This window comes from Mercenaria mercenaria, chromosome 8, assembly GCF_021730395.1.
Source record: "Mercenaria mercenaria strain notata chromosome 8, MADL_Memer_1, whole genome shotgun sequence".
Taxonomy (NCBI): Eukaryota; Metazoa; Mollusca; class Bivalvia; order Venerida; family Veneridae; genus Mercenaria; species Mercenaria mercenaria.
In genome coordinates, this window is record NC_069368.1 from 59,973,962 (window position 1) to 59,986,204 (window position 12,243).

Below are 12,243 nucleotides of genomic sequence, written 5' to 3' on the forward strand. Positions count from 1 at the left end.
TGAACAATTTTAGTAGAGGACCACAAGGCAATGCTACATACATACCAAATATCAAAGGCCTAGGTCTTGTGGTTTCAGACAAGAAAAGTTTTAAAGTTTTTCCTACATAAGTCTATGTAAAACTTGGGACCCCGGGGCGGGGCCTCTTTTCATCCCAGGAGCATAATTTGAATAATCTTCATAGAGGACCATTAGATAATGTCACACGCCAAATATCAAGGCTCTAAGCCTTGCGGTTTTGGACGAGAAGATTTTTTAAGTTTTTCCTTTTGGTTGCCATGGAAACCAGAGTTCTGTGTGGAATTCAATTCTTTGAACAATTTTGAAAGGGGGCCATATAAGGATCATTCCTGTGAAGTTTGGTGTAAATCTGCCCAGTGGTTTTGAAGAAGAAGATTTTTTTAGAAATTGTTGATGGATGGACAACAGACGAGGGACGATGCACGACGGACATTGAGCGGTCACAAAAGCTCACCATGAGCCTTTGGCTCAGTTGAGCTAAAAAACAACAAAAGAACAAGTATTAAGAATTACATATATGTGTCATATTCAATAATGTTAAAATAGTGGCCAATTTGGGAAAACTATTGAAAGCCACTCTTGTGACTATCATAACAGTTCACTTTGCCTCACATTAAATCTACTTTTTGTTTAAATTATCCATCGTGAAAAATCTCAGAGCTGGCTTACCATGGGTGCAGCCATTTTCACAGTTTTTGATGATGTAATTAATGCACAAAAAAATTCGTGCACAAGTTAACTTGTACCTAAACAAGAGCACCGCCTTGTGATTGCAGACGCTCATCTATTTTGTCTCTGTATGATAGAAATATTGTCCTACCCATGATTTTCTAAGTCCAAAAGGGGCCATAATTCTTGCAAAAAGCAATGTAGAGTTATGGTACTTGCTGTGCAGAGTAAACTTTTAATGGCAAATAACTGCTCTAAGTTTTAAAGCAATAGCTTTATCCATTAAGGAGGAAAGTTTACCTAAACGCAAAAGTTAACTAAGAAATCTGATATTTTCTAAATCCAAAATGGGCCATAATTCTTGCAAAAAGCAGGATGGAGTTACGTTTCTTGATGTACAGAGTCAGCTTTTGATGGTAAACAAGTGTTGCAAGTTTTAAAGCAATAGCTTTGATAGTTTAGGAGAAAAGCTGACCTAAACACAAAACTTAACCAAGAAATCTGATTTTCTAAGTCCAAAAGGGGCATAATTCTCGCAAAATGCAGGATGGAGTTATGCTTCTTGCTGTACAGAGTCAGCTATTGATGGTGAACAAGTTTTAAAGCAAAAGCTTTGATAGTTTAGGAGAAAAGTTGACCTAAACATAAAACTTAACCAAAAAATCTGATATTATCTAAGTCCGAAAGGGGCCATAATTCTTACAAAAAATAGGATGGAGTTATGCTTCTTGTTGTACAGAGTCAGCTGTTGATGGTGAACAAGTGTTCCAAGTTTCAAAGCAATAGTTTTGATAGTTTATGAGAAAAGCTGACCTAAACAAAACTTAACCAGGCAATGCCAATGCCGACGCTGATGCCAATCAAGTGATGACAATAACTCATCATTTTTTTAAAACAAGAGGGTCATGATGACCCTGGATCGCTCCCCTGAGTAATATAAGCTACATGTTTCAAATGTCAAACTGATGATAAAATATTAAGAAAGTCAGTAGGTCATATTCATGGTCAATGAAATTCAGTTTTACGATTTGTGTGCAAAACTGTGTATGTCATAAAAATTTCAAGGCTGTATCTTAAAAAACAAGAAAGTAAGTCAGAAGGTCAAGATCACAGTCAAGTGACATCATATTACTTGGAGTCATCAGGTAATTATAATTAAAGTCTTGGAAATAGGATCAGATGATTTTTTAAGTTTTTTCCTATATAACTCACATAATAACTAAGTGACCCCAGGGCGGGGCCTCTTAACCCCAGAGGCATAATTTGAAAAATTTTGGTAGAGGACTACTAGATAATGCATCATACCAAATATCAAAAGCCTAGGTCGTATGGTTTCAGACAAGAAGATTTTTAAAGCTTTTTCCTATATAAGTCTATATAAAACTTGGGGACCCCCAGGGCAGGGCCTCTTTTCACCCCAGGGTTACAATTTGAACAATTTTGGTTGAGGACCATAAGACAATGCTACAAACCAAATATCAAAGGTCTAAATGTTGTGGTTTCAGACAAGATGATTTTTAAACTTTTTTTCCTATATAAGTCTATGTAAAATTTGGGACCCCCGGGGCGGGGTCATATTTGACCCTAGGGAGATAATTTGAACAATTTTGGTAGAGGACCACTAGATGATGCTACACACCAAATATCAAAGCCCTAGGCCCTGGGGTTTTGGACAAGAACATTTTTAAAGTTTTTCCTTTCGATTGCCATGGCAACCAGAGTTCGGCATGGAATTAAATTCTTTGAATAATTTTGAAAGGGGACCACCCAAGGATCATTCCTGTGAAGTTTGGTGTAATTCTGCCCTGCAGTTTTCAAGAAGAAGATTTTTTTAGAAAATGTTGACGGACGACGACAGACATGGAGCGGTCACAAAAGCTCACCATGAGCCTTTGGCTCAGGTGAGCTAAAAATCAGATGAGCTAAAAATACTTTTGTCCCTGTAGTAATACATACTGATTTGTCCCCACTAACTCGGCGTGACACATCTTGTATACAAATGATTTTACCTATATTTTTATGCTGGTATGCAAGGAGTTTCCCCCAAATTCAAGTACCTTTTGGCATTTTTTCAAGGATAACCCAGAATCAAGTACTTTTCAAGGATCAAACCTTTTTCAAGGACTTTTCAAGACCTGTGTGAACCCTGTTAACCTCTATACCATAGAGGCCTTGAAGATGAGGATGAATGATTTAAAAACATTCCCTAACCTGGAGATTTTGAAAAGATTATGCTATCTTTTTTCTGTGAACAGGCCATCAATCCGAATACTTACTTCCCCTGGAATGTTCCACAAGGATACCAGTGTTCCAGTATTTATATCTAGTGTGAAACCCTGTGTTTTTTCAGAATGTGAACCAAATAATGGACCATTTACAGCAAACAGTACTCCACCTAAAAAGAACATTATTCAAATTAATAATAGAAGGAAACAAAAATGTTACTGTCAAGTACAATAACTTTCAAACCATAACCTCCAAGAGGTAGCTATGATTTGAATTTCATATGATATTTGAAATTAGTTTAACAAAAGCTTGTGTTGAATTTCTAAATTTTAGCATATCAAGTGTATATTAACCAATATGATTTCTTGCTTACGTGTGTTTAACTTTTATAACCTTGATAATTCTGGTGTCAAAACAAATCTACCTTTTCATTATATAGATTTTACAAATAAAAACAAACAATGTATTCAACTCCATTTACCATGATTTGGGCAGTATTCCAGAGAATACAAGGACTGTCCAAACGTTTTAGGATGCATCTGCCGTACGAAGTTCCCCTCAAGATCAAAACACTGTATCCGTCCATTCTCTCTATCTGCCACACAGAGTAGACCTTTCTCCTCCGCTAAGGCCACTCCATGAGGTAGATTAAATGTCCCAGGGGCAGGGAAACTATCCGCTGAAACAAGGTAAAATTAATATATTCAATATAATATTGCACCATTTGTGAAGCTTATACTGGTAAAATCATGTGTCAAACTTATCAACCGTAGGTAAGATAAAACAAGAGGGTCATGATGACCCTGAATCGCTCACCTGAGTAATATGGGCCACATGTTTCAAATGGCAAACTGACATTAAAATATTAGAAAGTAGGTCACTAGATCAAATTCATGGTCACTGAAAGTCAGTTTTAAGATTGGTGTGCAAAACTGTACATGTCATCTAAATTTCAAGGCTGTATCTTAAAAAACATGAAAGTAGGTAAGTAGGTCAAGGTCACAGTCAAGTGACTCCTAAACGCTTGGGGTCATCAGATGATTATAATCAAACAGTCTAGGAAATATGATCTGATAATTTTTTAAGTATTTATTCCTATATAACTCATATAACAAGTGACCCCCAGGGTGGGGCCTCCTTTCACCCCAGGGGCATAATATGAACAATCTTGTTAGAGATCCACTAGGCAATGCAACATACCAAATATCAAAGGCCTAGGCCTTGAACTTTAAGAAAAGAAGATTTTTATTTTTTTCCCCTATATGTCTAAATTAAATTTTGGACCCCTAGGGCAGGGCCTCTTTTCACCCCAGGGGCATAATTTGAACAATCTTGTTAGAGGACCACAAGGCAATGAAGCATACCAAATATCAAAAGCCTAGGCCTTGCAGTTTCAGGCAAGATGATTTTTAAAGTGTTTTCCTATTAAAGTCTATGTAAAACTTGAGACCCCCCGGGGCAGGGTCTCTTTTTACCCCAGGGGCATAATTTGAACAATCTTAGCAGAGGACCACAAGGCAATGCTTCATACCAAATATCAAAGGCCTAGGTCTTGCGGTTTCAGACAAGAAGATTTTCAAAGCTTTTTCCTATACAAGTCTATATATAACTTGGGACCCCCGGGGCGGGGCCTCTTTTCACCCCAGGGGCATAATTTGAACAATCTTCATAGAGGACCATTAGATATTGTCACAATCCAAATATCAAGGCTCTACGCCATGCGGTTTTGGACAAGAAGATTTTTAAAGTTTTTCCTTAGTTCTGCATGGAATTCAATTCTTTGAACAATTCTGAAAGGGGGCTACCCAAGGATCATTCCTGTGAAGTTTAGTGTAATTCTGCCCAGTGGTTTTCAAGAAGAAGATTTTTTTAGAAAATGTTGACGGACACACGACGGACGACGGACATTGAGCGGTCACAAAAGTTCACCATGAGCCTTTGGCTCTTATGAGCTAAAAAACTAGCGCTGCTTTTGAGAAAAGCGCATGTCTCCTACAACTGCTTAATCATCTGAATAGTAGTCCAAGACCTCAACTGCCTTATCAGACTTTCAGTGCTTTGATTATCAAAAACAAGTTTCAAGGGCCATAATTCCAAAGTGCCTTGGCCGATTTGGCTAGTTATCGAATTTGGCCGAGGACTTATTGGCAAACACATTTTGTTCAAGTTGGCGCTCATTAGTTGGGGCACTTGTTTTCCACGCTGATCCTGAAGACCAATTATCTTAAGGCATCCTCAATCTCGGATCTGAGTGGTAAAATTGTCATTAACTTGCAGAGAACGATAACAAGAGAACGATAACAATACTGACAATAATGTTATAGAACCAGAATTGCTGGGTAAGTTAACTGACTACTATAACAGAACAGAAACCCTGCTGAAAATGCTCATATCAAACAAACGAAACATTTAAAGCCCAAATGAACAGTCAACAGTTTTGCCAACATTTCATCCAAGAAATATACTTACAGCCATAATGGGCACTCTCTGAACCCCACTGCTTCAAAAAGTAACCATTCTTGTCGAACTTCATTATCCTACTGTTACAATACCTGTAAATGTATTAAATAATATAAATTATCCAAATCTTATGCAAAATGTTCTGTTCTAATAGTAGTAGTGAAAAGTCTAAGATTTTTATTACAGCTCTGAACACAAACTGAATAAACTTAAACAAGAGCTCCGCAAAGCGGGCAATATACAGATTTGATGCCCGAGCTCAATTTGTGACATTGCCCTTTGACCAACCAACCCAGTTAATGCACTCTGCACATCATCTCATTCCTACCTATCTATATGCAAAGTCTAAGTCAAAACCTTAAATGGTTATTACGTTATGCTCAGGACATGAAATATGACAGACACTGGACACACTGATGGACAGATGAATGCATGCACCAGCCATCACTTAATATGTCCTTTTTTCCTAACACAGCTGTTTAAAAAGTGAAGAACGTTACAGTAAGCATATTATAAATATACACAAAAATGTTGACAAAACTGCATTTAGTAAATAAGAGGACCATGATGGTCCTGAATCGCTCACCTATCCCCACATGACCCAGTGTTGAACTGAGTATGACGTCGTTATTTCTATTATTTGACATAGTGACCTAGTTTTAGAGCACATGTGAACTAGATTTCATCAAGATAAAAAATTCTGACCAATTTTCATGAAGATCCATTGAAAAATATGGCCTCTAGAGAGGTCACAAGGTTTTTCTATTATTTGACCTAATGATCTAGTTTTTGAAGGCATGTGACCCACTTTTAAACTTGACCTAGATATCATCAAGGTGAACATTCTCACCAATTTTCATGAAGATCTCATGAAAAATATGGCCTCTAGAGAGGTCACAAGGATTTTCTATTTTTAGACCTACTGACCTAGTTTTTGACCGCACACGATGCAGTTACGAACCTGACCTAGATATCATCAAGCTGAACATTCTCACCAATTTCATGAAGATCCATGGAGAAATATGGCCTCTAGAGAGGTCACAAGGTTTTTCTATTTTTAGATCTACTGACCTAGTTTTTGACCCCACTTGACCCAGTTTCGAACCTGACCTAGATATCATCAAGGTAAACATTCTGACCAATTTTCATGAAGATCCATTTAAAAATATGGCCTCTAGAGAGGTAACAAGGTTTTTCTATTTTTAGACCTACTGACCTAGTTTTACAACGCATGTGACCCAGTTTCGAACCTGACCTAGATATCATCAAGGAGAACATTCTGACCAATTTTCATGAAGATTTCATGAAATATATGGCCTCTAGAGAGGTCACAAGGTTTTTCTATTTTTAGACCTACTGACCTAGTTTTTGACCGCACATGACCCAGTTTCGAACTTGACCTAGATATCATCAAGGTGAACATTCAGACCAACTTTCATACAGATCCCATGAAAAATATGGCCTTTAGAGAGGTCACAAGGTTTTTCTATTATTTGACCTACTGACCTAGTTTTTGATGGCACGTGACCCAGTTTCGAACTTGTCCTAGATGTCATCAAGGTGAACGTTCTGACCAATTTTCATGAAGATCTTGTAAAATATATGGCCTCTAGAGAGGTCACAATGTTTTTCTATTTTTAGACCTACTGACCTAGTTTTTGACCGCATGTGACCCAGTTTCGAACTTGACCTAGATATCATCAAGATGAACATTCAGACCAATTTTCATACAGATCCCATGAAAAATATGGCCTTTAGAGAGCTCACAAGGATTTTCTATTATTTGACCTACTGACCTAGTTTTTGAAGGCACGTGACCCAGTTTCGAACTTGACCTAGATATCATCAAGGTGAATGTTCTGACCAACTTTCATGAAGATCTTGTGAAATATATGGCCTCTAGAGAGGTCACAAGGTTTTTCTATTTTTAGACCTACTGACCTAATTTTTGAAGGCACGTGACCAAGTATAGAACTTGACCTAGATATCATCAAGGTGAACATTCTGACCAACTTTCATGAAGATCCATTGAAAATTATGGCCTCTAGAGAGGTCACAAGGTTTTTTCTATTTTTAGACCTACTGACCTAGTTTTTGATGGCACGTGACCCAGTTTCGAACTTGGCCTAGAATTTACCAACATGAACATTCTGACCCATTTTCATAAAGATCCCATGAAAAATGTGACCTCTAGAGATGTCAAAAGGAAAAGTTTACGCACGGACGGACGGACACACTGACGCACAGACGACGGACACTGCGCGATCACAAAAGCTCACCTTGTCACTTCGTGACAGGTGAGCTAATAAAAAGACATGGAAGTCCTGATAACATGTCCACTGCAGGTTGATTAGGTACAAGTTTTGTTTGAATTAGAAAGGAAGAGTTGAGTATATAAGAAAGTGTACCAGACTGAATGACGAAATGACAGAAAGATGCCGACAGTTCAAACACTATATGCTCCCAAGGTCTTTGACCCCAGGGCATAAAAAGTAACTAAACAGATACATGCATATAAGAATATCAGTACTGTACATAAACATTCTAAGCAATGTCAATAACTTTCAACAAATTAAGAAATGACTCCTAACTATATCCTAGGTGACATGTATAAAATTTCAACCTCTCTAATGTATCATAAGCTAAAAATAAATGTACCCATCAGAAACAAAGAATTCGCCTGTTGAGAGGACGGCCACATCTGATGGTTTGCAGAAATGCTCAGTGTCAGTGCCAGGCTCAAATTGGATACCCAGTGTCATGTCGGGTGTTTCCTCACCCCGGGGAATCCTGAACACCTGATGTAAGGCCACATCCGTCAACCAGATATTCTCCTCAGAATCTAGACTCAAACCATGAGGTAAATAAAACCTGCAAAACATGAAAATATTATTGTTCATTTAACCTTTAGCCTAATGGCAGCAAGTGATTCTCCCTTTGCAACCAGTGCAGACCATGATCAGCCTACACATCCATGCAGGCTAATCATGGTCTGCACTGTTCGCTATTCAGTCAGTAAATTTTCGGCCTTTGAGTGGTTTATCGTCTAATTTACCACGGTTCAGAGTTTAGATGCATAGGAATTGGTTAAATACTGAAGCATCTGAACAATGAACCGTGGTAGATTAGACGATAAATCACAAGAAGGCCTTGATTTTCATTCTGACAAGCTCATTGACATATTTTAATAAATATTATGCTGGACTTCATTTACCCGAGGAGTAATGTGTCGGACGTCATGTGGCAATTTGTCGTCATAATTTATGTCATAATGCTCTCAACCGTTGTTTATCACAGAATACACAGAGCTTGATTTCCTTCTTTGTTTAACTGGAAATCAAAGCGAGCCATGTTAGAATATAAATCAAACAGACTGCATTTCAAGTGAATGACATAACAGATTGTTTAGTACCTGTTTTTACCAAAGTGTTTCTTCAATGTTCCATCCTTGTCAAGTACAATAACTGGATCCACCTCTACAGGTAGGTTCTGCTGTGTGTACACATTCAATGGTGTGAATGACCTGAAAATAAAGGTTATACATCTTTTATACAATTGTACCTGCATTAAGCTTAATACTATTTTCCAACTATAAGTCCACTGTACCAGTCTTACATGTTTCAAGCTTTATGTAAAATAATTACTAGCAAGTACCTCAAAATTCAACCAATATGTACGGTGACATTTTGATTTTGTGCAACATGAAATTTCATACGACTGGCCAAAATGCCATTTCATGGGGATAAGAACTTGTTGACTTCAACTTCTGAAGACAGAATGAAAGTGACTGGGATTTAATTCTGCAGATTGAACCGTAAGTCCATAAAAATTATTACCTGATAAATACTGATATTTTTTGTAGTATCATAATTAAGCAAGACCAATTTGACAGCAGTCTAAAAATCAACCAATGTTTGCAAATTTGAATATCAGACAGAGAACTGGCTTTCCATGGTGATTTTACTGATACACTACTATAAGTAAATGTCTATCTCTGTTAGAATTTGTGAGCCATGCCATGAGAAAACCAACATAGTGGGTGTGCGACCAGCATGGATCCAGACCAGCCTGCGCATCCGCGCAGTCTGGTCAGGATCCATGCTGTTCGCTAACAGTTTCTCCAATTCCAATATGCTTTAAAAGCGAACAGCATGGAGCCTGACCAGACTGCGCGGATGCGCAGGCTGGTCTGGATCCATGCTGGTCACAAACCAACTATGCTGGTTTTCTCATGGCACGGCTCTTGTATTTTTCAGATGTGTCATTATGTTATACTGAACTTACAGCTGGTTCCAGATGACTGATCCTCTGTGGAATATATACAGGTCTCCTGCACGGTTCACAGCCAGTCCACCAACCTGACCAATTTCCAGGTTACCCACCTCAGATACAAACTCTAGCTCTAAGTCCTTGTTCAACTTCACCTCTGGTAAATAATCAACAGCAATTACAAAATTATTTTGACAGATTATATTAACTACCTTTAAATGAGATATGTCAGAGATTGATAGTTTCTTATTGTGATACAAACAAAACCACAAGCATGAGCTGTAAAATAAGATATAATTACTTGCACTGATTTAAAGGGACTAACCCACACATTTCTGCAAAAAATAATTCCTCTCAAAAATCCATTAAAAGTGAGTACTCTGAAAGTGACTAGTGGTACAAACTTATTGACAAAAGATTTTTGCCAGAAATTCAAGTAAATAACCAAAAAATATTGTGCAAAAGGTAGTAAACCATTGCAATGTTATGTTTTTGAAATAATGCAGAAAATTTACCTTCTTCTTGCACTTTTACCAATATCTAACTTTTATTTTCACCCACTTAATCATTTTTCAGTGTCTCATATATATTCTATGTCAAACTTGGTGGGAATGAACATGTTGAAAAATTTCATCCAAACTGTGGGTGAGTAGCTTTAACGACCTATAGTTTGATATTAGAGAGAGAAAAAAAGAACCCGTCGGTGTGTTTTTCACCATTTAGGAGTTATACCCAATAAAGTCATGAAACTATATACAGCGGTAAATAGTCTGGCAATTTATTTTGAATTAGTACCTGTTCACAGGTAGAATTAACGTATCTAGAATACAATACAGATCCATGAGCTATAAACACTTAAATATATAACAATGATAACGTTTTCTGAGAAAAAAAAAATGCAAAAAGTCATTTTGAACAATTTTTGCCCTGTGACAATGAGCCTTTAGCTAACATTATCATTGTTAATATATGTACCAGTTTTCATCATGTATGGCCATTTAAAGAAGTAAGAAACTTCAATTTCTCTTTATAATAATAAGGGACAAGTCAATTATAAAATTTCAAACAAACTATATATCTAATACATAGTATGCCTCCCTTTTTTTATTACGTAAGATATATCATTTAGTATACCAATCTTTTGCTAAGGCATATCTTAAAAAAAAACCCAAGAAGCTGCGTTCAATAAACGCTTGATGCCCCCGGTGGCATCCTTGTCGATACAAAGCAACCTAAGTCCAAAACGAGGTCAAGTTCAAGGTCAAGGTCAAACTGAGGTCAGGTGATGTCTGAAGATGAGCAATGGTCACAGGTTACATCTGCATTAGTATCAATTCATTCTTGTAAGGGGTACTGATGCTAGACGAAACGGTCCCATTTGGTTAACCAAGAGATGGCCCATATAAAGCAACCTAAGTCCAAAATGAGGTCAAGGTCAAGGTCAAACTGAGGTCCGCTGATGTCTGAAGATGAGGAATGGTCACAGGTTTCATCTGCATTAGTATCAAGTCTTTCTAGTAAGGGGTATTGATGCTAGACGAAACAGTCCCATTTGGTTAACCTCGTACGGACGGGTGGACGAACAAACGGACGGACACGACAATCACTATATGCCTCCCACATCAGTAGATGCCGGGGGCATAAAAATGACAAGTTTCTTTGTTCATTCGGATTTAATTACATAGATTGACAAAACCACAAAATCTACGATAATTAGACCCCTATGAATTTTTTTTTATTTTTTTATGAAAGATATTAAAGATATGAAAGTAGATCAAATTTTATATCTAACCAAAACATACTGATATCTACCATAGAGATCAACCCTTGAATACAGTTATAATAAGCATGCAAACATAGCCAGTAAGGATTTTGCTTTACCCAATAAAATTCCACAGATTTATGCTAACTGTTGCATAAAACAAGATGTTGAATTTTTCTACATGTATGCATACAAGTATATGAAACAATTTCTTTGGGTGCCTTTTAAAAAATAAAAGTTTGCAACATTGCTGTCCCTTTTTACTAACTTACAAAGAGCAATGGCTTCTAAAAAATGAACAAATTTTTGAACATACCCCTTGCATTAAGGGATATCTACAAATTACCAGCAATGCATACATGTACTGAAATATCAATTTCTCGATGAAATTTTATAAACCAGAAAAAGAGCTGTTTTTTCACCAGTTGAATATGAAACAACTAACTTAAAGATGATGTTAACAAAAAGAAGGTAAAGATATTTAAGATTTCAACATTTAAGGTACTGGACCGGTTACGACAATCTGTAACTTCTGTGCCATTGTATAACTACCGTACAGGGCTTCGGAAATTTGCCGGTTTGTCGGTTTTGGACCGATTTTTGACTTTTCAGACCGATTCGTGAAGTGAAAAAACGAAAAAAATCGGTCCCGTAAAAATGGAGAAAAGTATAAATTTCGGTCTGATATCTCAATACACAATCATCTGCCAAGTAGGAAATTGTTGGTCGCACCTTCAGATAATCAATAAACGTGTCAATCGGTCTGACTGTCACTTTGATAATCGGTCCGTAATGAGCGCGTGACGCAATCAGTGCTCGCGCGGCACATCCTTTAA

At 37.2% G+C, this 12,243-nt stretch overlaps 1 protein-coding gene across 8 annotated transcripts in view; it reads right to left on the reverse strand.

Moving 5' to 3' along the window:
• LOC123565313 (peptidyl-glycine alpha-amidating monooxygenase-like) overlaps positions 1–12,243 on the reverse strand; it is an 82,398-nt gene that overhangs the window by 24,853 nt on the left and 45,302 nt on the right. For all 8 annotated transcript variants that reach the window (XR_008372075.1, XR_008372076.1, XM_053550074.1 and 5 more), the window contains exons 14-19: positions 9,661–9,802; positions 8,789–8,899; positions 8,035–8,247; positions 5,386–5,468; positions 3,398–3,595; positions 2,967–3,085 (exon numbers count right to left, since the gene is read on the reverse strand). Coding sequence is in view for 6 of the 8 variants with exons in the window: in XM_053550074.1 (XP_053406049.1) it covers positions 2,967–3,085; positions 3,398–3,595; positions 5,386–5,468; positions 8,035–8,247; positions 8,789–8,899; positions 9,661–9,802 (866 nt within the window). In the remaining 2 variants the exon portion in view is untranslated. The remainder of the gene's footprint in view (positions 1–2,966; positions 3,086–3,397; positions 3,596–5,385; positions 5,469–8,034; positions 8,248–8,788; positions 8,900–9,660; positions 9,803–12,243) is intronic.